The 25937-nt window shown below is 38.1% G+C and overlaps 1 protein-coding gene across 3 annotated transcripts in view; it reads left to right on the plus strand.

Moving 5' to 3' along the window:
* Positions 1–25937, plus strand: part of ARMC9 (armadillo repeat containing 9) — a 67116-nt gene that overhangs the window by 13928 nt on the left and 27251 nt on the right. For 2 of the 3 annotated variants that reach the window (XM_054074742.1, XM_054074740.1), the window contains exons 8-17: positions 720–877; positions 2713–2811; positions 10341–10376; positions 17077–17111; positions 18252–18363; positions 19300–19392; positions 20675–20765; positions 21667–21790; positions 23676–23815; positions 24642–24718. In XM_054074742.1, coding sequence (XP_053930717.1) covers positions 720–877; positions 2713–2811; positions 10341–10376; positions 17077–17111; positions 18252–18363; positions 19300–19392; positions 20675–20765; positions 21667–21790; positions 23676–23815; positions 24642–24718 — 965 coding nt within the window. The remainder of the gene's footprint in view (positions 1–719; positions 878–2712; positions 2812–10340; positions 10377–17076; positions 17112–18251; positions 18364–19299; positions 19393–20674; positions 20766–21666; positions 21791–23675; positions 23816–24641; positions 24719–25937) is intronic. The other variant, XM_054074743.1, reaches the window with a different exon arrangement.

Below are 25937 nucleotides of genomic sequence, written 5' to 3' on the forward strand. Positions count from 1 at the left end.
AGTTGTACCATTTTCCTTAAAAGATGAAGTCTTAGTATTTACTTCAAAATAAGCAAAGCGCTACATAATGTAAACATCAGTGGTCTATTTCTGTAAATTAACTGTACTTTTTTCTCTGTAACTGAAGAAAATGCCCAGCCTCACAGTGTAATCTAACAAACACTGGCATGAATTTCTGAGTACTGTCATTCTGCTGGTTTGTTGTTTTATCTTTGAAGTGGCAGCTTGATCTTTCCAGTTGCTCTGTGTGATGTTTTTTTACCCACTGTTACTTTAGCGAATACAGAAGATGAATACCATCTGCAGAAAGCAAATTCAGATAACCAAGTGTGAGCTGGGTTTTGTTATGTATTCTTCTGATTCTGTGCCCACAGCCTCCTTTTGTCTCTAGCATGGAACTTCTTGTAATAAACGGTATCCTCTTCACAAATTTATTCAGTGATGTTTACTGTCTACTAGTTGGTATTGCTGCCCCAACCGTGAAGTACTTATTTCTTTGGGCAGTTAGCACAAAACAAGTACTTGTAGCTGTTGCTTTGAAATGAAATCACACCAGTAGTGTAGAAATATCCTGGCAGTGAAATTCCATGCCTTGGATAAATGTAATTCCACAGCAGCAGTTGAAGTTGTCCCCTCAGTGCATTAAAAATGTTTGTGAGTTCTTTTGTCCTGTTGGTTTAACAGGTGATGTTATTTCATTTTCATTGTTCTCGTGACAGAAATGTTACAACGTCTTCATCAACAGTTAGTAGAATCTGAACACAGGACCATGACCTACTTGAAACGGTTTAACAAGATGCGGGCAGACTACCATAACCTCATTGGAGTCACCGCAGAGCTGGTGGATTCCTTGGAGGCCACAGTCAATGGCAAGTTGGTAAGAGATGACTCGGATGCACCTCTCAGAAAATGGAGAGAGAATGCCACTAAAGTGTGAATGAAACTCTAGTTATGAGCATTTCTGTAAGTACTGTGTCTCTTTACTAGTGCAACACAGCACTTTGGTTGAGAGATTCTTCAGCTGCCCCTTCATATAAGGTTAAAGGTAGTAAGAAGATGGGTTGAATTATGCTGGCTCATAAGAGAAGAGATCTCAGGTTTCTTGCGAGAGTCCCCTTTTGAGCTTTGGTATCAGCAGTCACAAGAGGGCATTGTATGGTTACTGACTTCAGCCTATCAGAGATTGTTGTATATTTAAAACTGCTGCCAGGTCTGGTTTAGGTTAGACTGTGCTGGAAACAATCTTCTCATCTAAAATTTTGGTGGGGAAACGCTTTGCTCTTTGTTCTACTAAGCTGAACTTGTTGATTTAATTGGTTAAGGGAACTGAGGCAGGAAGGAATGAGTTATTCGCTGTGTGAAATGGGCCACACGTACAACTTTCTTATTGAGAGAAGGTGCAACTTTCTTACTGGTATTTTCTTATACGCATATGATTTTATGCTTCATCTTTTGTGCCCTCTTCTCTGCAAGGGTGACCCTGTAGTGTAACTTCTGTATAATCTGAAGATTATTCTTATGGCAGATGTTAGCGGCCTCTAGATGCTTCTAAAGGAACTGTGAGTTGTTAACAGGCAGAATGACCTACGAGTTCCTGCACTGCCTGCTGAAAAGTCAGTATGAACCTCCCTCCTGTCATCAGTGTGAACACCTAGTTTGTTACTTGTTATGTGGGATCACTGCTCACATCATTACTGCAGGGAAAAATTTGCCTGTAGGTGTGAATTTTGCTCACAGCAGATTCAGAAAGGTATCTGCTCACATGAGCTTTGATAATAAGAAACACCTAGTCATTCATTTACTACCTCCCATTTCACACGTCAGTGCTTTGCAAGTTGATGGCCACTTGCCTTCTCTGATGAAGGAGCCAGGCACTGGTTATCTTTTGTTGTGGGTGCTTGCTTGATTTCCCTTGTAAGCCCCATGCTGGGCAGTCGCTTGGTCCTTCCCAAGTGTGTCCAGATGAGGGTGCTCTTTTGTTGTGAATCTTGGTTTCTGGCATTTCTCAATCTAAAGTGGACTTGGGTACTGAATAAAATCGGGTTGAAGTTACAGCATTCTGAATTTGAAGACGTTCATTGTCTCGATGTAGATCTGAGAGTGTCAGAAATGTCCCCATTCCTGTTTCTGTAATCTCAGTCCACTCACCTGTGTTCTGGGGAAGCTAACAACTGTTCTGTAATTTGGCAGTTCTGCTGTGATGCAAATTTCCCGAAATAAAAAAAACTAAACTTGCTGAGGTATTTTACATAGGATCACAAAGTCTTGTGCTGTATAATTCGTATTTATTCTCTCTGCTATACAAGAGAGTTCTGTAAATTATGCCGTTTCAGTAAAAAACACATCAGATTGTCATTGCCTAATTGTGAAGCTCAGAGCTGCTTCATACTTGCTGCCAGAGAGTTTACCTTTTGGCTGAGGAAAATCTGTGTGCAAACACAGGTGTGACAAGTTCTGTTTTTCTTCTGGACTCTCTGAAAGTGTTAGCCTTAGTCTTGCGAGTGGAGTAACTATTCCCTGATGAAGAGAGTTCACAGTTTTGTTAATTTCTGAGCAGAACCATAGTTGCAGTATATACCTTGTGATGGGTCTCAGGTGTGTGATTTCTTCCCCTCTTAAAAAGAAGAGAACAACCTTTAGTATAGAAACTGTCTGGTAGAAAGTGTAAGTTTTGTATAATCCTGTCTTCTTCTAATGTTTCCTAATTTTTAGATCACACCAGAGTATCTTCAAAGTGTTTGTGTTCGCTTGTTTAGCAATCAGATGAGACAAAGTGTAGCACAGAGTATTGACTTCACCAGGCCAGGAACGGTAAGTATGAGTGTTTGGGGTTTTTACATATCTCAAAAGTCAAAACCGCTTAAGCTGTATATTGAATAATGAATGCGAGACAGTAAAGGCAAAACGTAATGTGTCCAAGCTTGTGTAAGAATATGGCAATACATAAGGTTTTGTTGATCTCAAAAGCTGGTGAGTGACATGGTCACACAGGCATAACTGCATAAATGTAGTTAATTTTGTTGTTGATAACAGTAAGCTGTTAAAGTGTTAACTGACTATTTTTTAAAAAAACCAAACCCTAAAACTAATGTCTGAATGTGGTTTGATGGCACATGTTACCCAATTTAATTTAGTCAAGAAGGAGTGGTAGTGTTGCTCAGCTGTGGACACATGCTCTGTTCCTTTCTGCTGTCAGTGATGCTCCCATAACCCTAGAGTGAATGGGCTTTTGCAGCTAAAGGGGAAACAGTCAGATAGAATCATGAGGACAAATGCAGAAAAGAGGAGGAAGGGAGGACTCCACTTTTCTGTAAGAGCTAGTTGTTAGATGGACAGTTAGATAATACACCTGAGCTAGCTTGTTGATTTACATGATGGGCTTTAACCCTGTATCTAAGGATCTTTATCTTATTGATACTCAGCTCAGGATGCCTAAGGTTTTTTCTTCCCACTCCACCGTCCCTTTGTTCCTTTTCAGATGGTTGCAGTGTACCTTGCTGCTTGTGCCCGGTAATATTCTGCTCAATCTTTTCTGCGTAAATGGAGAGGGAGCATTTTTTTTTCAGTAGCAGAACCAGCACAGGATAGTTTCTAGTGTTTATGAAATAGTGCCTGTGATGTGAAATTTTAAATGGCTTAATGACATTGTAGGACCTTTGCAGCCTTTTTTTTAATTACCTAGCTTGTTAAAATTTTTCAAATAAGCCTTAAGATTAAAACTGCGTTAAAATATTTCAATACTAAAATATTGTGTGCCACTGCTTTGCAGAGACAAACTGAAGTCATGAACCATGCTTGTTATTTTTGCCATGGCAGACATTCATGTATGCTTAACTTTGTAGTAGGAGAGCTTTGTGAAGTGTCAGAGGAAGAGCAGAAAAAAATAAGATTCTTAATCCTTATTCTAGACAAAGTTTTTAATAACAATGATGCTATGGGTACACTTTGTTCTTCTTGAAAATCTGCTACAGAAAGATGAGATGATAAAAATGTTCTCTTTTGTGTGCTAATATTTTCAGAGATAAGCATTATTCCTCATTGCTCTTCAAGATCTTTTAAAAATGCCTTCACTTCCCTGTTAATGGTTTGCACTCTTTTCTCTAACTTACTGCGTATTTAGCAGATGCACTCTTAGCAGCTTTTGCAGGCTGCATATCCCAGGGTTTCAGGATGGAACCAAGATCTCCAATTGTGCTACCTCAACAGCAGGGCTGTTTGTAAATACTCTTTCCTCAGATTTATACCACGTCCATGGTGCACGGTTATGCCATCTCCCACCCCATAATGCACATCCCCATCTTTATTCTAACCAACAATTTTCAGGGATCTTCTCTCATTCTCTGCCAATGGCTTCCTGAGATAATGCTTTCTATACCACAATAGTCTTGGCATTTTTGCCATCTGATGCTGGGTTGTGTGTTTCTCCCAGCTCCCCTTCTCTGTAATGAGGTCATCCATTCTGTACAGTCACCTGTCTCTGGTTTTGCTCTCTACTTGCATCAAGGCTTCTCTTTTTCTAATGTGCTTCCAAGGAGCTCCATTTGCCCAGTGTTTCACTCTTACTATTTCTTTTCTTTCGTAAGTTGATACTCTATCTCTTGAACACTCTTGGGAAGGGGGCAGAGGACATAGTGTCATCCTTAAGCAAGGTGCTGATTAGTTTCTTTATTCTCTCTGCAAGAGTTGCAGAAGTGGCTGAAGGTTTGTGTCCTCTGATAAAAACTGGGTGGGTTATTGCTAGACTGCATGTGTCTTTCTGTACCGCTATTAAGTACACTATTTTAGCATAAAAATGTGTTCTTGTACCATTTAGCCTTTAGGTACAGGCGTTTGTTTCCTTCACTATGGAAAACTTTTAAGAACAATAAGTGATCATTGAATAAATCAGCAGTGTAAAAGCACAGTTTTTCAGCCAGAATCTTTGTCACTGGATGTTTAAGAACAAGGTTACTATTTACCAAGGATGGTTGATGCCTGGCTATTCTTCCAGGGCAGATTGGGTGACTGCTTAAAATCTCTTGCAGCCATGCTTCCTCTGTTTCCTTTTCTTTAAAGATGCTCAACTGTGAAATGATTGTTGATCTTATGCATCGTGTATATTTAATCCTGCATCTCTGAATGTTTCTCTAAAAGTATTTTTGGTCTGAAAGCACTTTTGCCACTATACTGATGCCACTGTGGCGAGTTTAGCACAGTCTCCAGCTATGTAGACAGGTCAGAGAAAGAGGATTTGTTAGCAGTGGATTTTTTCCTTCCTGGAGGTAAATTTTTGCCTGCTCTTTATCCCTAATTAGCCAGGTTAAGCTGAGTAAGGCTGTGTTCTTCTAGCATAGTTGTATCTATTTTTATACAAGGCTTCACTAGCAAAACTATTTTGGTCTGACTTTATGGCTGCTTTACCCATGCTATTTGAGGTAATTGCTGTGACAGCAAAGTTTTCTAGGGAAGGACTGGGACAGCTATAGCAGTGAGACTGTTTTAATCAAGGGTTTCTCAGCTGGCTTAGGTCACTCTTGACAGTGAGGTTGTGCTAGTGACTGTGGTTGTAGGCTAATGGTGTTTCTCTAAGCAGACCCACACACTTAGCCTGTCTGAGGTATTAGTCAAGTTTTGGAGGGCTAATCGCAGTATGTTCTTGTAGACCTTCACTGCATCATAATCAAGGTTCCTCATCTTATCCTTTTGTCCACACTTGGTTGATCACGTTTTCTTGGTTGTTTCCCATGTAGAGACTTATGTTCTTATACAAGAACAGTAAATATGTATAAGAAGAAAACATACAGGTAGCCCATCTTCTGAGAAGAAAAATTGCACTATTTCCTCATTATACCCTAATACTTCTAACTGCTTCCTGACTCTGTTGATCCACGGAGGTAGATGTGATGGACTGAAAACCAAATTCTGACTGTTTGCTACTAGGCCACTAAGGCATTCCATTACTTTTTCTTCCAAGGATTCCAAATACCTCAGTGTTATTTACTTAGATGTTATTGTCCTATGTTTAAGTGTTTTCAGGTTTTCGCATAAGTTTTGGAATAACACTGGAGGCATCATGACCCAGACTGCATAGTAGCATGTGTTTGCAGCATTTGTGCTGGATTTGCGTTGGAAGGGCCTTTCGTTCTTTGCTCGTAACAATTATTGACACCAAAGTATGGCCTTTCCAGCTACTCTATTTCACAAAACTCCTGCTGCTCTAAGGGGTAGCCACCTGTATAACTGCAGAGGGAGAGAGAAGCAGAGGGGCAGTTCCTTTGCTCATCCTTACCACTAGGTCACTGTGTAGGCAAGACAATTGAGAGGTTTAAAAAAAATGTTAAGAGTTTTGGCAAGCATTAAATGTGGTGGTGTTGGGTTTTTTTTTCCCACTTCACCTTAAGTAGAATCATAGAATAGTTAGGGTTGGAAGGGACCTTAAAGATCATCTAGTTCCAACCCCAAAGTCCAAGTATTCAGGATTTGACCTATCTCATTAACATCACTGATGTCAGGGCCAGACCCTTACGTAAATTAGTTTTGGCAGATGAGTATCCTTAAGTTCTGTTGTATCAGTACGTCTAAATACATGAAAATTATTAGCAAGGAAATTACCTTTTAGTTGTACAGCCTTAAATTTCTACCTCTTTTACCTATGGGTTGGCTGGATATGCATGACGTAGTTTGGAAAGAGGAGGTGCTTGAGTTCAGTCAGCTGTATTGGCACAGCTTGGGGACAATCCAGGTTTGGGAGCAATTTCTGAGAGCAGAAGATGTTAAAGCTGCATCATTCTCTCAGATGTGTACCTGAGCTCTGCAGTGTATGTTGCTAAATCAGCTACACTACACTGGAAGTTTTAAGGTATACTGGGAAGGAGGACTACCAGTGCTGTAAGCAAAATGAAATATTGGCCAAGGAAATTGAAGAGTATGCCTTGAATTATATCCTTGGTAGCATTATTTGTCTGCAAACTTGATTTTGTTCCCAGTGCATTGTGCTCTATGCTCAGTTTTTAATGTCAGGAAAGTAATATTGTGTAATATAAAGCCTTGAGGTCTCAGGCTTTGAAATTACAATAAAGGTGGCATATATCACTTCATGTGTGCCTTTATTGTACAATAAATCAGCTTCCTGGTTTGCCCCCCTGTGGCTGAAGGCCTTTCCTTTCGTACTTAAAAAAATTCATACTGGGTGGACAGATCCCAGAATGAGTCTTTCTTACCAAACTGGCTTTAAGACCTGAGGCAATAATGTCTCTTAACCAATAGACTTTCCTGTGTAATCATACCCATGAAATCTTACTTAGCAAGAGCATCTGGTGTTGGCTGTGGCTTTGTGCTCTCCATTAAGCTGATTTGGATCTCGCTCTTTCTCAGAGCAACTTCATGCCTCTTTCCAGCTCCTGGGTCAGCTTGTAAGCCTGATCTACATCTAAGAGGATGCATCTACTGCATGTAGTAGGAGAGGCCACACTACTGTTACAGCTGGGAGATGTTTCCAAGGCTTCGCTAAAGCCTTGTTCTACCATAAGGCTTTACTCCTAGCTGTAGTTGAGTGTTTTCATCATCTTCCGTCATGTCATTTGACATGTATGGTCCTGAATTGGGAGGTGAGAAAACTGAGATAGTTGTCAGTGCAAAAGTTCTGGATTGTAAGAACAGGAGGTCAGCGCACCAGGTCTGAGAAGTTGAGGAAGCATTCATCTGAAGATTTAATCAGATTGCTCACTTTCTAATGTTTGTTTGGACAGGGAACTGGCATGAGTAATGGGGAATAAGTTTGAAAACAATAGTTTTAAATACAGTGATCTATCGTAGTCCCTTATATCTTTGATAGTCTTCAGATAATGTAAAATTTACTTTTTTCTTTTTTTCTTCTTTCTAAAAGTGATTTGTCTGGTGGATAAGAAGCATGAGTTCTAGCTTTTTGATGCCAGCAATTTGCTTTTAAGATACATCATAAACCCAAGTAGGTTCTGGCTTTTTATCGCTGAAGTGTTGTATGTTCACTTCCTATTGAAACTAGTGCTTAAGCGTAGGCTCAAGCATTAAAGCCATGAGTAGATTTTCTGACTCAAATAAGTCAAACACCTTCCTGGAAACAAAACAAAACAAACAAAAGTTCAAACACCTTCCTGGAACTTCTTGGATTAAGGATAATATAATAAGATTCTCTAAACTTTGGACTGAAGGGGAAAATGGGAACTGCTTCTCCAGATGTGCAGTGTCTGTCACTGGTCAACATGTGTATTAACCACTGGAGAATCTTTCTGTGAGAGGAAACCTATAGAGCTGTTGGCATATGTATTGCTCCTGTGTCATGGAATGGAATAAAGGCTTATTATGTTTTTACCGCTATTCAGTCTGATTATATTTACCTGTAGCTACAATTAGTTGAATTAATGTCCCTTACAAGTTTTAGTTCTCTTGGCTCAACTCTTGAAGCTGTGGAAAATGAATTTTTTTTAGTTCTGTTGCTGGACAAAAGCACCAGCTTTTCTGTGCCATTAGGCTGTCATTTACCAACTGTAAACAAGGAGGAATTTTTTATATATGTTGGAATAGCTGTAAAGATAAGCATAGCCTCCCTTTTTCCTTGTGGTCTCTGCTTTGTTCCTCAAAACACTTACTGCAATTGTGAACGTGCCATCAAGCTGTAATAGTTGGTGGCAGGTGTTCCATTTCTTACTTGTGAAAGAGTTTTCTGTGCCAGGAGACCACATGAAACCTAGGAGACAGGGTAACAGTAGGGGTTTTTTTGTTTTTTTAATTACTCTGAACCATTCAGAGTGTATTTACCAACCATCATGTGGATGCATGTTCTTTTAAAATATACGTATTACAGCAAACAGCATCTACGCTAAGCAGGCTTTTATGAGGGTGATATATATTAGTCTTCTCCATCTCTGTCCATGCAATGATTCTTATATATATGACGCCTTTTTCACAAATTGCTGTGGGTGATTCAACTGCCAGCAGCAACTTGGGCGGGTTTTTTTGTTTGCATGAATTCCTCATCTCTAACGGTAAGGTGTTGAAATCAGCAGGGGCATCCACAAACGGTTCCTGTTATTGACTTCAAACAGCCCAGGTTGGAAGGGACCTTGAAAGGTTGTCTGGTCCAGCCTTTTGTGGTTTTCTTTAATGTTAAAACTTTCCTTTAATGCCATCTTTGTCTTATCGCTACATACATTTTCACTGGCTCAGGTCATGGATGTATTGAAATAACTTGTATCATGGTAAGAAGACATCTTCTGGTTTCTTTTGCTCACTTACTGGTCTCTATTGATGTTGCACTTGTTCTAAATTTAATTTTAAGATGTCTTCACCAGGAACTGCCTCTGTGTGTGTAACTCTGAGAATTCCGAGTGTGTTGTGTGAAAAGAGTAATATCCGACTTTCAAATGCGTTTATGAAAATTTATTAAAGAATAGAAAGAACTTTATTTTCTGCTCACAATAAAGAGTGGCAAATTTCTTGTTCCTTCTGTCTGTTATAGAGGAACCTGCCAAATACAGTGTTCATGTGCTTTTTCATCTGCACAAATATGTCCTCGTAAGCAAGTAGTGATAGGCTTGCACAAGAAGACTAGAAGCAGAATAATTAATCTTGGACTATTTTGTTGTGTTGAACTGTGTACTTCTATTTTGAATTGAGACTGTTCTTTTTAGATATGAACCTATTCCAAGTTAAATATTTTAGCCTAATTAAAGAGAACATGGCATATTTTGTTCTGAACTACTCAAACCATGTATTATCACCATTTTTTATTTGGGTAACTAAATCTCAGGTTTCCTTCCAGAGACTTTCTTAATTTGTGTTTGAAGCCTTTTGGGATGAGGAATTGGCAACATTGCTGGAACACCTCAAATTGTCTCTCAGTTTTCATTACATGCTGGTGAGAAACTCCAGCCAAAGCAAGAATGGAGAATACTTGCAGCTGTTTTCTGAGAACAGAGGTCTGATGGTCAATAACGTCTACAGTGGCATCTCTCTCTTTAGCTGCTTCAGTGTGGTGAACCATAGAAGTTATCCGTTCACATAAAAGCCTCAATGCTTGTTATGTAGCTATTCAAACTGGCACTTGTAATGGAACAATGTGCAGACTGGGTATGTTTGCCAGTTGTTGAAAGGAGAACTCGTAAATATATAGCGAGAGAGACACTGATTTCAGTCCTAAAACATGCAAGTACTTGGATAGGGAGAAGGTGCTTATATTTTTTTTTTCAAAGCAAATAGTGTGGTTTTTAGCTAAAAATTTAGCTAATTTTGATTTGTTGTTTATTTTAGAACTGTGATTTATTTCTGTTAACTTGTTTTCTCTGATCTTTTTTATTTTAATGTGTGCCTGTTTGCCCGTAAAGGGATATTACTCTATGAGCCCTTGTGATGACGGATATGTAAGTGTCTATATCTTTATATCCTTTCACATTGCCTGCTGCAGTCTGTCACAGTCTATATTTCTCTTCATTTCATAATGTGTAACAATTTTCTCTGCTTTTTAACTTGTTGTAACATTAACTGTATGGTTTATAAAGAGCCAAAAAATGTGCAAGGCTTGGGATTTCTGCATGGAGAATGGAATATAAGTTCCAAGTAACCTAATGGCTTCCTAAATCACATAACACAGCATGTCAACAAAAGAGCAGCTTTGTCCACAACTTCTACGTGAGACACAGCTTCTTTATAATGTGCAGAAAGTTATTTCTTCCACATAAATATTGTACATATAGCTTGCAATGTCTCTTAAGTGTGCCAGCAACACCTAATCCAGCAACACCTCTAAGTAAGCAGATAAATATTATTCCTTAATATAATGCAGCAAATTGAGTTGTGCTCTTTAGAGGTGTGTCTTATTTTATGTTTTTATTTTTAATTTGTAAAGTGAAACTTTCTATAGTGAAGATTATCAAATTGTTTCATACAATTAAAATGGATCCTCTTTAGTTGTAAAACTGAAAAAGCAGGGTGGTATTCAGTCTACTGCCTGTGACTTCTGTAACCCAGATGGAAGTTTGTATTCTGGCATTGTTACAAGTGCACCATAAGTATCTAATTTTGCCCATAGTCAGTGCATTCTTTGCAAAGAGAGGAAATGAGTCTACTTCTAAGTAACTTGGTATGTAATCAATTCATAAAAGCTATTGACACCAATTCTGATAAATGTCAATCAGTATTCTGCTATAAATCATGCATATTTATATTTTTTTCAGCTTTCTTCAGGTAAAGCAAAATTTCACCTTTAAAGAAAAATTGCACTTTTTTTTTTTTTTTTTCCAAATGTATTCCTCACGTGGAAATACAGTAACCCCTGGGGGACTCAGCTTGCCACCTAAAACAACATTTTGTTTTGACAAATAGCCATAGAATTAATGAATGCTATGGGCTATTCCTTGTGTGCTTTGTTTTATCTAGATGTAGAAAACACTGTCCACTTTCACCTGTGTTAAAAGATCACCTGTATCAAGCAACCTGTTCCTGTTGATTAGTGTTTTGCATTCTATTCCCTCTCACAGTGGTTTATTTTGAAACTGAGAAAAGTTGATTACAGATGAGAAATTATCAATTAAATTTTCTTTGCTAAAGAAAATTTTACCCTTATCCTGAAACCTTAGTTACATGTAATTTATACAATGTAGAATGTAGTAACTTCCCGTGCAGAGCTTTTATAGACTTTCTAAAAGCTGTTTAATTCTGAGATTTTTTTGCATAGATAGATCTGTTTACTTTAGCTTTGTCTCTTTATATATACTATTTTATTCTTTTTCTGACATTTTGTCTTGTCATTATATTATCACATAGTATTACAGTGTGACATTTTTTATGTAGACTTCAGATGTCTTAGAGAACCTGTTTTATATGCCAAGTGGGAAATTTTCATAACAGCATATCTCTAGTACAAGAAAAAAAATTAATTAAAACCATTTGCAGCTCTTCTTATGAAATGAATTTGCATAGCCGCAATAGACCTGCCAGGTTACACAAGCTCAGAGTCTAACCCATCAAAGGCTGCATGTAGCAGTCTTGTCATCATTAGCATAAAACAAGTGAGCTCAACATAAATTTGTGAGTTCTAATGATATGAACAAATTTGCTCAGACCTTGGTTTTACTCTTCACGTATTCATCACGTATCTTTAGTTATTCTGAATCTGCATTGAATTAACACTGAATTCTTATAGCACATTTTCAGAGTGGTAACTGAGGACAGAATCTGACTTTCAGCTTTAACCTTCAGCATATTATGAATATATACATCAAATAGCAAAGTGGAGTTGGTTTGAACACAGGGCTACAGTATTTGATAAAATGGGTTGTGGTTTTGGCTTGCATAGGAAATGCATCTGTTTTCTTTTATAAATGTTGATTCCCCCTGCCTGTTTCTGCCTTTGAACTTTGTTTTATTTCATGCTCTTAGTATTCATGCCTTGCTTTGTTCGAAAACGAAGAGCTGCCATCTGTGGCTAATCTGCATTGTGACAGAATTATTCGACTTGGTATGGCACCTGGTTTGGCTTTGGAAAGAACCAATATAAACATAAATCATACTTTGCGATCCTTCCAGAATGAGCTACGCTTGGACGTATTTTCTTGTGTTTGTTTCTCTTCCTTTCCTTAATACCACTATTTCTGCATGTGTTTCAATTATGACAAACACTTCCGTATCAAGATAGGTTTTGCATGAAAAATATTTTGTTCAAGTTTAAATCCATGAATGTTGTGAGTCGTGTGTTGCAGATGAGTCATATACGCCCCATGTTCTTTGCACTTTTTCATTCAATGGCAATTTAAGGAATACTGTTACTCCAAAGCTTGAATTAATATTTAACCTGTTCCAGCAAAGGTAAGACTGGAGAAAGGGCTTGGGAGAAAATGCTAAGGAAATAAGTGCTTTTTAAGCTAAGAAAGCTAGTAGTAAAGGCAAGTGATGTGGCTGACTGAGGCATCATCTGGTAGTTGACATGCTGAATGTGTAATGAGGAAGTAACCTGTCAGCAGTGCCTCTAACTCTGCCTTTCAGTCTGTGGCCTTTGATTCTTCCCCTGGGGATGAAGATCATAATGCTTCTACTAACCTTATAACAGTATTAGGAATGTACCTGCTATATAGTGCTTTGAGGATTATGAGTGCCCAGTGCAGGTGGTTTTACTTTATCTTGTCCAATTACTTAAAAGCAGCTATTACTTACAATAAGTGCCAGCTTTCCTGCATCTGAATATTCCCTCTCTCAAAACTACAGTACAGTTGGAGTTTTTGCACTATTGCCACAGAAATGACAAGATGTCAAAGTTCAGCATTTAGATTTGAGAACCAACCTGAGGAAAGAGAAGAAAAGATCTATGGAGATCAAAAGGCCAAAGTGGGGTCTGTTCTGCCCACTTTCAGACTTCAACATTAACCCTTTCCGCAGTTAAATGTATTCCCTTGTTCCTAAAAACAGTTTTAAAAGGCTTCGTGTTTTCATGTGTATCTGCCACAAAGAAGTCCATTTTTGAAAGCATAGGGCTAATGTTTTGCAAAGAACTTAGACAGAGTTTTGTTATTAGCTTGGTGGTGTGGAGGTTTCTATTCCTGAGAATCTCTTGCTTTTCCTTTCCGTGACAACAGCGTGTTGAGAGGGGTGAAGGCTGGTTCAGCTGGCAGTCTAGCCAGCTCTAATGCATGTGGATGCTTGGCACTGATCTGCTGTGAACAAAGATAATAATAAAGTCCATGACCTTTTTCCACTGGCTAGATTGTATGTCTTAAATGACGTAAGCATGCTGATGTAAGTGAGCCCAAGAGCTGATTTGTAGGACTGAGCTCTATCTTAGGTGTGGTTAAACCTAATGTGCAAGCTGAGAACTGGAGCTCAACAGAGCTTTTGGGGTTAGGTTATGTAAAGATCATTAACTTGGTAAATATCCTGAGACTGGGACATTGCAGATCTGTACTACAGAGGAGAAACATAAACTAACAAATACTACCTAGTGGAATGCAAAAGGAGGAGCGGAGGCTGAGGTGTGTTTGCTTTGGTAGGCTGGGGTTAAGGTTAGGGGCATGCAGATCCGTACCAAAGAGAAGAAACGGAAACAAACAAACAAATACCACCTAGTGGAATGCAAAAGGAGGTGCTGAGGCCAAAGTGTATTTGATTTGGTGGGTTGCCTGCTAGGGAATTTGTAACTTATGTTTACTCTTCCCTGTTAGTATGGGGCACGGCGCTTTGTAAGTCGGAGAAGGACACTGTGCTTAAGGAACGGGAGGGGTGCCTCAGCTGCCTGGCCCAAAGAACCCGAAATCATAGCCCTCTGAGCCACAGGAGAGCTGTTGGGTTGTGTAACTGCCAAAAAATGCCCACTGAAGAAATAGAATTCTCTAGCAATATTTTACTGCAATCTCTGTCCTCATAAAATTACTTAAAATAGAAGCCTACATAAATTCTAAACCCAGGGAAATACTTGCACCAGAGTTGTTGCTGTACTCTATCAACTGTTGTTAACTTATTTTGCAGAGTTATTCTGTTATAATCAAAGTCTAAATCTGTTGGGTTTCTGTTTACAGTACTTGTGTGATGAGCTTTTGATTGTTTATTGTAAGATAATTTTTAGCTCTTCCACACTGTTTGTTGTTGGATCTCAAAAACCAGCTTGTTCAAGAGATTGATACCTGTATCTGCTTTCCAAATTAGAAAAATTGAAACCCAGAGATGTGAAATAACATGTTTAAATTCTGTCTGCAGAATCAGGACTAGAAGTGTTTCTCCTGACACCCAAGCCAATGTCAAACTCAGAATGCCATACTGGAGAGATACTAATTAGCTTGCTCATGACTAATTGTAGTCATGTAGATGAAGAAGTAGGCAAAATCACATAGATGAAATCTCTACCTGTAACATGGTTGCATTCTTTCTGCCTGTCAGTGGTGCTGACCATGGTCAGTTAGACTCAGAAATGAAAGTGCAGTGACGGGTGAACTTGCCCTGTGAAACTTTTGCCCTTTCTGTTTTGCCTCACTGAACCTGACATGATATGAACTGTATCCTTATGGCTTTCCCAGAAACACCAAGAGCCTGAGCAAGCTTCCTTCTTCCTGTGCAGGTTCTGAACTGATAAAATTGGGTCTAATCAGAGAAGTGAGTGCTGGACACTGAAGGCTCTCCATCTTGGTGGTCTGGCACCCAGAGTATGCTCCACTGTGTAGTGCCTTTTTGGTGTGGGTAGAGTGCAGAGCCAAATTGTACTAAATGCTTTGCTGTGCTCCATCTGCTGCCTTGAAAAATTGATTTTCAAAAATCTAAATGTTTTCTAGTTGGAGTTTCTGTAGTTTGAAATTTATAAAAGCTTGCAAATTCTTCCACTTGCCAAAAAGTTTTATTTCTGTGGAGAGGAGGTACATGTATCTTTACCATTTATATATTCTTTAGTTAGATTTGGTTTGGAGCACGTGTTTTTCTTTCTAAAGCAGCAAAGTGGTGCTTAAAAAGGACTACTGAGAAACAGAGAGCTTTCTGTATATCTGTTTGCTTTTAGTGACTTGCTCTTTTTTTTTTTCACTACTGTTCTTTGTCTCACCTTTTCATCTTCAAGGACTGTGTGATTTCACTTCCTTTAACATCCTACAGTCACCTTCTTACCTGTTTCTTTTAATGGAGGACGGTGCTGAGGAAGACAACAAAAATGATTAGTGATTTCATTGCACAGTCAGGTGCAAGATGATAGGTTTTGATGAGGGAAAGTTTTCTTCAAATAAAATGTAACTTCTGATATTTTAAAAAAAATGCTCAGGAAAATGAATGCAAATAAATGAGGGGAGAACAGTTTAGGTAGATATGATACCTTGAAAGGCTTTTCTATTGTGCAAAATAAACTATGAGTTGAGAACTTCTGTCAAGACGGGTTAATTTTGAAGTGTATGACCTGTTAATTGTCTATTGTCTACAAGCCATTCATTGGCTTAAACATAGCATAAAATGCTTTCCAATGCACATATAAGCTTATTTCCCATCTAAGAGAGCAGTTCCTTGTATTCTGAATTATACCTGTGAGGTACTGTTCAAGAATATGTCAGGTGGAGTAATTCAATATTCTCTATGGTATTTCATGCTTTTTGTCTTTTAAATCCCTCAGTTTCAAATCTGACAATAGACATCGGTTATATAGCTTCAATTGAAAAAAGTTGGGTTAGAAGAGAAAGGCCAGCTTTAAAGGCATAAGTGGTAATGAGAGATTTTTTAGAAAGTGAGTAGGGAGATAGACACAAAGAAATGGCACTGAATATTCTGCGAATATGGCATGTAGTTGACATCAGAATGCGTGATATGAAGCACTCTTATGCCAGAATTGCTGCTTCTTGGCTTACCTACAGTTCACTCTACTGAAAAATATTTACTGAAGCAGAAAACTCTTATGTGATGTTGATTTTTTGTTTTTGACTTGTGCAGCACTGGTGGCTGCGTATGCTCTATGTCACACTGCATCAGAGAGGAATTATCCAGGCTTAAATTGAACTTATCTTTGGCAGAACCACTGAGAATGGCGCACTGTTCCATATCAGTTTTATCCATGCTAGAATTAATAGTCTTTTCTTTACATATTAATAGTTATATACAGGGATATATATCATCAGCAACAGGCACTCTGATAACAATGTCAAAACAGAGAATTGTAGCAAGTTTGGATTCTGTAATTCATGGTAGGTCTAAAGTGGAATATTATTATAGCTTTAAGGTATTAAGTTTTTTTAAGTCAATAAATGTCTTTAACAAGATCTTAGTCTTCCTCAGTTGGTTTTAGGTGGTAATTTCTACTCCTTTTTTTCCCTTTTATTTAGTTTTTTAATTCTTCAAGTATAGGTAATTTTTTGAGTATGACGATGAAGTTACCATAGCCAGATCGTAACAGAAGAGGCTTTTACCTGTGAAACGCTTCAGGGGGAAAAAAAAAGATAAACACTGAAGTCTTCTTTGGCTGTGTTTCTAATACGCAACATAGGTTTTACAGGAAAAGAACTGCAAAAGCTCAGTGAAAGAATTCACTGTGAACCTCACTAGTGACATTCTTGGTGTGAAATTTGGACTAATCTGTTGTGATTTCTCTCTTTGTTTCTCTTTCTGATCTAGGCTTCCACAATGTTAAGAGCATCTTTAGCCCCTGTGTAAGTATTTATTGCTGAGCTTCATTTATCTTGGTAAAAGGAGGAAGAGAGGTTATGAAATGAAGTGCATTGCTGGTTGTCTGCAAATGGGAGTCACTTGTCCCCTGTGCTCTTCCTCTGATCTCAGGGAACATTGTATGCAAGTATTGTGTACTCTCTATTTTTCTGTTGGGCAGGTTCAGCAACATCCTAATTTCAGCAGGATGTTGCTAATCCAGTAAATCTGCTGCTCTACACCTGTGGTTGCTGTATTTCTTTGCTGTTTTCTCGCAGTACAGTCCTGTTTTTGTAATTGCTTTGTTTCTCACAAATCCAGGAGGCAGATGAATCGGTAGTATGGATTTTTAGATGCTTCAAGTTTAATTTTTTTTGTGACTGACTTAATAAATTTTGGCTCATAAGATCAAATAGAGATGGTCTATCTGAGGTGAAAAATTTCAGATGCTGCTTTGATGCTTCTATTTACAAGATAATTAAAGACACATGTACATGTAACAAAGTTTGTTTTGAAAAGTGGTACAATAGTAAGATAAGACCAAAAATTGTTTAGTGGAATACATTTAAATTTTAAAATTAAAGCATTGACTGGAAGCAGTCTTATTAAGTGAAACTTATATTGCAGTGTTAAAACTCAAAATAGCGTGATAGTACTGGTGCATGGAAAGTGGTCCTGTATTAAGTCTTATGTTAAGTCAGCATAATCCAGCCAGTTAAAATCGATTCAGCCTGCTGCCTTTGCCTTGGAGAAGATATTTCTGTGTGCAAGCTGCAGCTTGTTACTGTGTCTGTTTATAACCACAAGCTGCTGCCCTGGTGCCCTTGGGGTCCACACAGCATGAAGAAGGATGTCATTTTATTGTTTTGTGTCACTAAAAAGCTCAGATCATCAGTTGGCTCACTGTCAGAGTTCAGTGTCTGCAAGTTATGATCGTAAATGAGCTGCATGCATGGTGAAAAAGTAACTTAAAAAGTCTGTTGTTCTAACCTGGTAGTGGTAATAAAAGTAACAAAAATGTAAAAATGTGGAAGCTCTTTTCCTGAAGTGGACTTCCTGTTTTGGCTCTTCTCACCTCAGTAACATCAGCTGCACTGAATAAAGAGAGAGAGTTTTGATCAACGTCTTTCCTGTTTGCATCGTAGGAAGGTGCAGGATGTGCCATTGTTGCCCTCTTTGGATTATGAGAAGCTGAAGAAGGATTTGGTTACAGGGAATGATCGTCTCAAGGCCTTCTTATTGCAAGCTCTGCGCTGGGTAAGGGAGATGGCCTCTGCAGAAGAAAAAATAGATCCCTTCTGGAGGGGTGCAGAAAAAGTAAAATCTATCTTGTGAGTGAGATGATTGTTATGGTGATCAGTTCAGCATTATATGCAACTTCTCTCTGTCAGTGAAGCTTCATGAGGCTCTCAAGATGATGGAGAAAGCCTAGGCAGCAGTAGATGGGTATGTGTAGTAGTACTCTCCCTGTAGAGGAAAGCCGGATGGGAATTCCTGGGATCTTCAGTGGAAGTAATTTATGATGTGTTTTCAAGGAAATTGTTGGCTTAGGAAATTCCTTTTTCCACATATTGCCCTATTTTGGGTTATGTAAATATTACTGTTTCAAATAAATACCTGACTAATCACCAGTTTTCCTTTATCATTAAGGCATTCTGTAAGAGCCTACATTTTGTTTGACTCTGATCATGTAATAGTATTTCAGAAAAGTAAAGATGACAGCAGGAAGTTACATTTTCCTGCTGGGAAGGAAGCTGATGAATTCAAAGTGACAGACGTGAAAGCTGATAATAGTGGAATTCTGATCAAGCTTCAGTGTCCATTTTCAATAAGAAAATGTCTGTTGAGTCTGACCCGTGGTTCTTCTAGTCCAGTGTCCCAGATGTTTTAGAAAAGCACCACATCTTTAGCTATTAGAGGGACTTTTAACTTTATAGGAAGTAATGCTGTATCCTTCCTGTATGGACATTGATGACAGCTCCCAAATAATAGTTTTGTAGTGAATCACTGAGCTGGAGTCAGATCAGTTCATTTTATCACTTTCCCTTAGATCACTGAGGTTGAATTCCTTCTCTGCATGAGAAGAGCCTTCTTGACTATTGGATGTTATCACCTTTAAAATCTTCAGTGATCATCAATTCACATTGCTATTTACTTATTTGACTTGTTTATTTATGATGATGTTTGTTTTAGCGGTTGACTACGTCATATCCTGGAGAGCAGAGAGACACTGTCCTGCAAGCCTATATCAGTAATGACCTCCTAGACTGCCACAGCAACTGTCAGGTCAGCAGGAAACGGCTTTCTTCCAACTTGTATGTGATATTGCTAATTTGTTTCTATAAAGTGCTGATCAGAAAAAATTATCACACTGTGGAGGGTGGGGGGCAGGAAATAGTAGTGCCGAAATCATGTGATACATTTAAATTCTCTGTCCCAGTCTTAAAATGTGGTGGGTAAAGCTTTGCATTACAAGACCTCTCTGTATAGATACAGTTCTTGTAGACAAGTGGAAGTTTGTCACCTCTTCTAGTGCTTGATGTTCAGTAATTGAGCCGAACCTAATAAGCCCCTCATGTAGGAGTCAGCTTTTGCTTATTAGATGCTTTGTCTCAGTTTGAAAGATTATGTACTGTTAGATGATACCTCCAATCCATTTCACTGATCTGGGATAACTGCGTTAGGACTTCAGTCTCAATACCTGTATGAAGTATCTTATTATGCATTTGTAATAACACGTTCAACAGCATTCCAATTAATTTGGAATGGATTGTTACCTTTCTTTAGAAAGGGGAATTGCTGGTGTGTAGATTTTTGAATGATTGCTTCAGACCCTGATAAATCCAATACTATGGCTAACAAAAGTGCAAGTGTTTTCATTTGTAATAGTGAACTTTGTGCATAGTTGAGTTCCCTTTGAAGTTGTTTGAAGCAGTGGGCCTGCTTGTGATATTGTGGCTTCCATTGTCATTGCAACAGTAACTTCACTAGAAAAGTTAAGGGGTTGTTAAATCAATGATCTGTTTCTATCCCTGTAAATTTCTGTAAGAGGAGGGTTGTATGTATAAGTAATGCATGAAGTAAAACAGATTCAAAATAGTTTGCAATGTGGTATTCTTGGTAAACTGCTGAACTGCTTTCCCACACTCTTAGTTGTCAAACAAAAGCATTTCTGTTCAGGTAACTCTTCTTTATTTAAGTTCATCAATAAAATTGACTGGTTTTTTTTTTTTGACACTGACTAAATATTAATTTTAGATATCAGTTTTAACTGATAACAGTGTTGGTTCATTATAATTCTCACCCTACACAATGGACCTTAATAGAGTTTTAACGGGCTGACCTGAGGGAGCTCTAATTTGCTTATTTGTTCATTTTTCCATCTCTCCCTCAGTCCCCCCAACAAAAAAAAACAACTGTGAAATTTTAAATCAATTTGACATTATTTAAGATATTGATAGACATTCAAAGTTTGTTTGTTTAGTGAGGGTTTTAAGATGTTACAGAAGACTAACCTTGTTTTTTCCTGCTTTGGTGAGATTTTATTAATGTTTGCTTTCTTTTTCAGAGAAGTATCCTCAAATTATTGCATTCTAAGAGTGAGGTAGTCAGACAGTATATGGCCAGGCTCATCAATGCTTGTGCTTCACTGGCAGAAGGTGAGAGATTTGCTGCAAAAACAATTCATTTCATATAATGCTGGTTTGTAGATACTTCACAAGTGCGTGTCACTGCATGTTGAAATTTAAACCTTATTTACACCCTTTTTCTAAGGATTCACTGTCCTTTAAATGCATTCAGAACAGGGGTTTTTGTTATCAGGAAAGTTTTCCTTTAACACTGTATACTCAGCATTTCTGACATCTTTTTGTGATTGGTGGTCTATGTGGGATCTTATTCAGTTGCTGCCTTTGATACAGTCTTCAGTTTTTTCATGAGGGTTAAGGGAAAAAAAAAAAAAGGAAAAAGAAGAAAAATCCCCATTAATTAAGGAACCTGTAGGCATACCTGCTACCAAGCTGTGCAACAGTAGTTAGTGCGGCTGCTCTTGTGTCTTCATTGTCCTCACCTGAATAAGTCCTTCTGCATCACTACTAACTGTTTGGTTGCATGTATGTGCAGCTTTGTTTCTCTGCCTGTCCCAAATCAGCCCTTGATTTGGTGCCACTTAAAGAGCGAATTATTGCTGAGAACTGAGGTCCCATTTCAAGTCAATAGCAACAAGGCACCTGACTTTTCTGAGCTCTTTAGACATCTTTGTTCTTTTCCTAGAGTATACAAAACTGTGATAGATCAGAAAGTGTGTACTGAAAGAGCAATAGTGGATTCTGTGTGGTACTAACTTGGCAAGATGGGGCCTCGAATGCCCCAAGTGATAAGATTGAATGCGACTGGTCTGCTGGACAGCTCGTTTGTGCAGGTTTGTTTGGATCTTGGCATAAGATCATGGCTTTTCAAGAAGAAACTAAGGTCAATCCTGCTTACTTTTCCAAGGAGAGGAAACTTTTCTGTCATAAGCTCATATCTCAGCATCTGTTCTTTCATCACTTTTTGCACCAGGTCGTGTCTACCTTTCTCAGAACCCAGTGTTGCTGCAAATGCTGGAGGAGAGACTGAAAGCTGAAGACAAGGATTCCCTTACATGGGAGAATGTTCTGGGGGCTCTGCAGAAATTCAGCCTCAGGTGATGAAAGCACAGCATTCGGTGGTGACAGCAGGGAGAGGAAATGCAGGCTAGTTAGGCTCTGTTCAGGGAGGAAAGAAGAGCAGTTGATTTTCCAATAACAGTCATCAGAACCTCTGATGACTGATGAAAGTGGTGTCATTTATTATGGAGGAGAATTCAATTTTGCTGACTGAATTAACCTGACTTCCTACCAGCTGTCAAGACTCAAGTAAATGTACATCTCCTGCCACAGCCTCACGCACTTTATATGTATTCCTTAATTAAGAAAGTGAAAATATTACTGTAGAAAGTTCTGAAGATCCTACTAGAAAAAAAAGTTGCATCATATTCCAAAGCATAAGGTTTTCATTATCCTTTCTGCAAACATTTTTCAGGGATTTCGTCCTCATCCTGTTGATCCTCTTTCCTGGAGCTGTCTATGCATGGGCTGTATTGTTTCTTACTTTTGCATTAGCAGTGTGACTCAAATGCCCACCACAAAAGAAATGCTGCAAAGAAGCAGTAAAGGGCATGATGTTGTTCTCACTTATCAAATAAATATGATCTAGGAATTCTGTTTTCACGGTACTCAGGAGGACTATTCAGGCCTGAATAGTTAACTAAATGTGAGGAGGTAGATGGATGCGTTTAGCTCGTTTGTTATTTTCATTCATGTTTCTTCTAAATTAAGACTGCAAGTGGTGGGGCTGCTTTTGGATTTGCCTCATTTAAAACTTGTCTAGATGAAGCATGTGTAAATGTGCTTTGGGTAAACTTCTGCACTGCTCCCTGACATGATGCCGTATACATGTTTGAGATGAAAGAGAATATATCTTCATAGTCTACTGCCTGAAATCCTAAACCAATCTTAGAGAAAATAATTTTTCTATTAAAGCAGTGTTGATAGTACAAGTTGGTTTGAATTTTGTGGCCTAGGCACTAAGCTACTGAAAATGTGGATTTTTTTTTTTTTACTTTCTAAAAAATAACGGTTAATGTTATAGAAGGTTAATTCCAGATATTTGAGATGAGGGACTTTTTACATTTCAAATGTGTCCCTTGTTTTGCTCAGTCTGTGACATAGACCTCTTGCAAGATCCAGGACTGAGGAAGCGTATGAGCTTTCAAGAATAATCCAAAGCTTAAGGTCAAAGATCAGGAAAATACCTGCTTTGATTTTTGCAATTTAGACTTACTGCCCATTGGAAATAACATATTTAAAAATATTGTTCTTCTGTAAGACCTTTCTACCAGTATATACTACTTTTTTTGTATTGTAAAGCAAGGAATTTCTGGTTTAGATCACAGCTGACCACCTGGCATGTCATTCAATATACTCTTTGAGGGCAACTACAGGATGAGTTAAAAGAAGACGTGGCTTAAGAATCTTTAGAGAAAAGAGCAAATGGATTTAAGAAAAAATCTCATTTGTCAAATCAACGGTACAGAAGTGCTGTAGTGCTATGGCAGAAGTAGTAAATAATTTATTTTATGGGTCTGTTGTGTGTAGCTGGCTCTTTGAACCAATTTTAAGACAATGAAAAAGGTAATTTTAGAAGCCTTAGAAAACAATGAAGAAGCTTACCTCAGCAGTTTGCAGATTTAAAACCAAACCAAAACAGAAAAAAATCCAACCCATGCAACAATGTTTTAGTCCTCTAGCCCTATGAGAATCTGCATCTTCAATATCTTCAGGCTTTGTTAATGCATTAGTTTAAGTGATTCTGCTAAAATGTGTGGCTTTGGCATTTTTTTGTGGTATCCTAGAGTACAGCAGGTAGATGAAGTAGAGTTTCGATGTGCTTATACTAGTTTCGATGTGCTTATACTAGTTATAAATGTATTGAAAAGCTCTTTTATGCTGTGGTCTGATTTTTGTGAGTTTTTTGTTTTTTAATCCTAGACGTGCACTGCAGTCGGCAATGATCAAAGATGGGCTCATTTTCTGGCTGCTTGATGCTCTAACAGATACAGATTGCCTGTCTGATTACGCTCTGCAGTATTCTGTTTCCTTGCTCATGAATCTTTGTCTGCGGAGCGCAGGTATCTTACATGTTGAATTATAACGTTATTCCAAGAAATGCATAAGGAAGATTGTGAATCCTTTTTTTCTGATATACCTGGATTCTTTCAAGTGACTCTAATTAGTAGCAGGCACTTACATGGCGAGAGATATTTGAGTGTTATAACCAATGCTTTTGAGCACATCTTTCCTAAGAATCCCAAACTATGGAGGTTAGGTTCACCAAAATCTACAGAATTAAGAATTAAGAAATCAGTTAATCAATGAACCCTCTTAAGATTTGATGGGTTTTTTTGGTATCCCTATGTGAGGACTACCATTCCTGCATTCCAGACCCACTTTTCAAAGGGTTCTTTATACTTGCGTAAGAGATTTGTTTGTATAAAAGAAAGTCAGAACTTTCAGAACAGCAGCTTTGAGTTGCTTAGTAATGGCAAGGAGCTGAACATTCACCTTGTGGAGTGAAATGCTTGCATGCTACACTTCTGCAATGCAGAGATTCCCCCCGAGAAAGTAAGATCCTGTCTGTGTCCAAGAGACTTAAAAGAAGCTTAAAGTAAGTTTCCTTTTAGAATAGGAAAGTAAGGTAAGGGTGGGAAACTGACTGCTTGCTGTAAGCAAAATACTGCCTTTGTTAAACTTTATTGCATCCTGTCCAAGATTACAACTGTATAAATCCAGAGTAACTCCACTGACTTCAGTTTGGTTATGCTGAGCAGCATTTGGCAGGAAAAAGAAACTGTGTTGCTCCGTGTGAATTACACTTCATTCTGATTTCAGGAAGCAAGAAAGAAGCTTGCTCTGATATTTTTTTTTCAAGTGTATTTATGTTTACTCACTTTGCAGGGAAGAAAATGTGTGCAAGTATTGCAAACGATGTGCTCAAAGTTCTCACTGATCTTCTTGGCCATGAAAATCATGAGGTATTTGTACAGCAATTTTTTGGTTTAAGGGAAAGAAAAATTAAAAAAAAGAGAAGCAAGAAAGGAGGAAATGTAAAAAATAAATTGGCTTTGTTTCCCTCGTTAGACCCTCATGTAATTAAATTCTGTGAAATGTTCCTAAAATTCAGAATTATGTAAGTTTTATTTTGTTGGGCACTGGTCTTTCTAGGCATAATATATCTTCCTTTAACATATGTTGACAGCTAAGAATGAAAGTCTTTTAGGTGTGTGTTTATCATGCAGTCCATGTGTGTTACTGATTGCTGTTTCTGATGCTGTTTAAATGTCATCTCAAAACAAATCATCTCAAGCTTAACCAGTTCATGAGATGAACAATATGTGGTACAAGCCATTATGCAAAACATCAGGTGCAAAGAAGCAAATTTGTAGTAGTTTTGAGGAATATTATAAGAAAACAGTACACCCCTGACATTCAAGCCGTAACAGCTTTTTATCTACCAGTTCATTTACCCTGCCACTTAACCCTTTTAGGGTTAGTTTCTCTTCTGTCTCCAGACACACTTGCATCTTAGGTGCTAAATTAAACTACCCTAGAGGCAAATGCTAAAGATGACTAGTTATTTCTACCTAATAATTTTCAGCACATAACTCTGAAGCATTGCTTCAGCCCTCTCTGCAGAGGGGCATTTCTTTGACCTTGGAGTGCAATTCAAGGCAAAAGAAAATGCAGGCAACTATTGTATGAAGTTGAAATTAGAGTGAAATGAAATTTTTATCAGGTTATACTAGAATGATTCCTTGATGATTGCATGAGGTGTTTAGGGACTTCCAGTAAAAATGACATAAACTCTGTCTTATGTTTATATACAATGATTGTATCATCAATTTTTTTTGTTTATAACTTAAATTGAAAGTACAGAATAAGTGTCAATTAAGTGTTTGGTCCACATTTTATGGATTCATTACAAGGTGTAAATCAGTTCTTTACTCATTAAGATGAAGCTGTGCATACTTTTATTGAACTCTTTTTTCACTAGCTTGTTTTTTCATGAGTGATGAGAGAAAATACTGTTGAAGTTTTTGCCTTCAAATGGCCTTTAAATTTCTCTTAGAGGGTAAATTCTCACAACCTAGTTTACACCAGTGCAGCTGATACAAGTTTTGTTATCAAAGTCAAAGATAGAAGACAACCAGGAGAGCTTTCTGAGAAGTTGCGGAATCCTTGTGTAAATCCCAG

Source organism: Cuculus canorus, chromosome 9 (genome assembly GCF_017976375.1).
Source record: "Cuculus canorus isolate bCucCan1 chromosome 9, bCucCan1.pri, whole genome shotgun sequence".
In the NCBI taxonomy this organism is placed as follows: domain Eukaryota; kingdom Metazoa; phylum Chordata; class Aves; order Cuculiformes; family Cuculidae; genus Cuculus; species Cuculus canorus.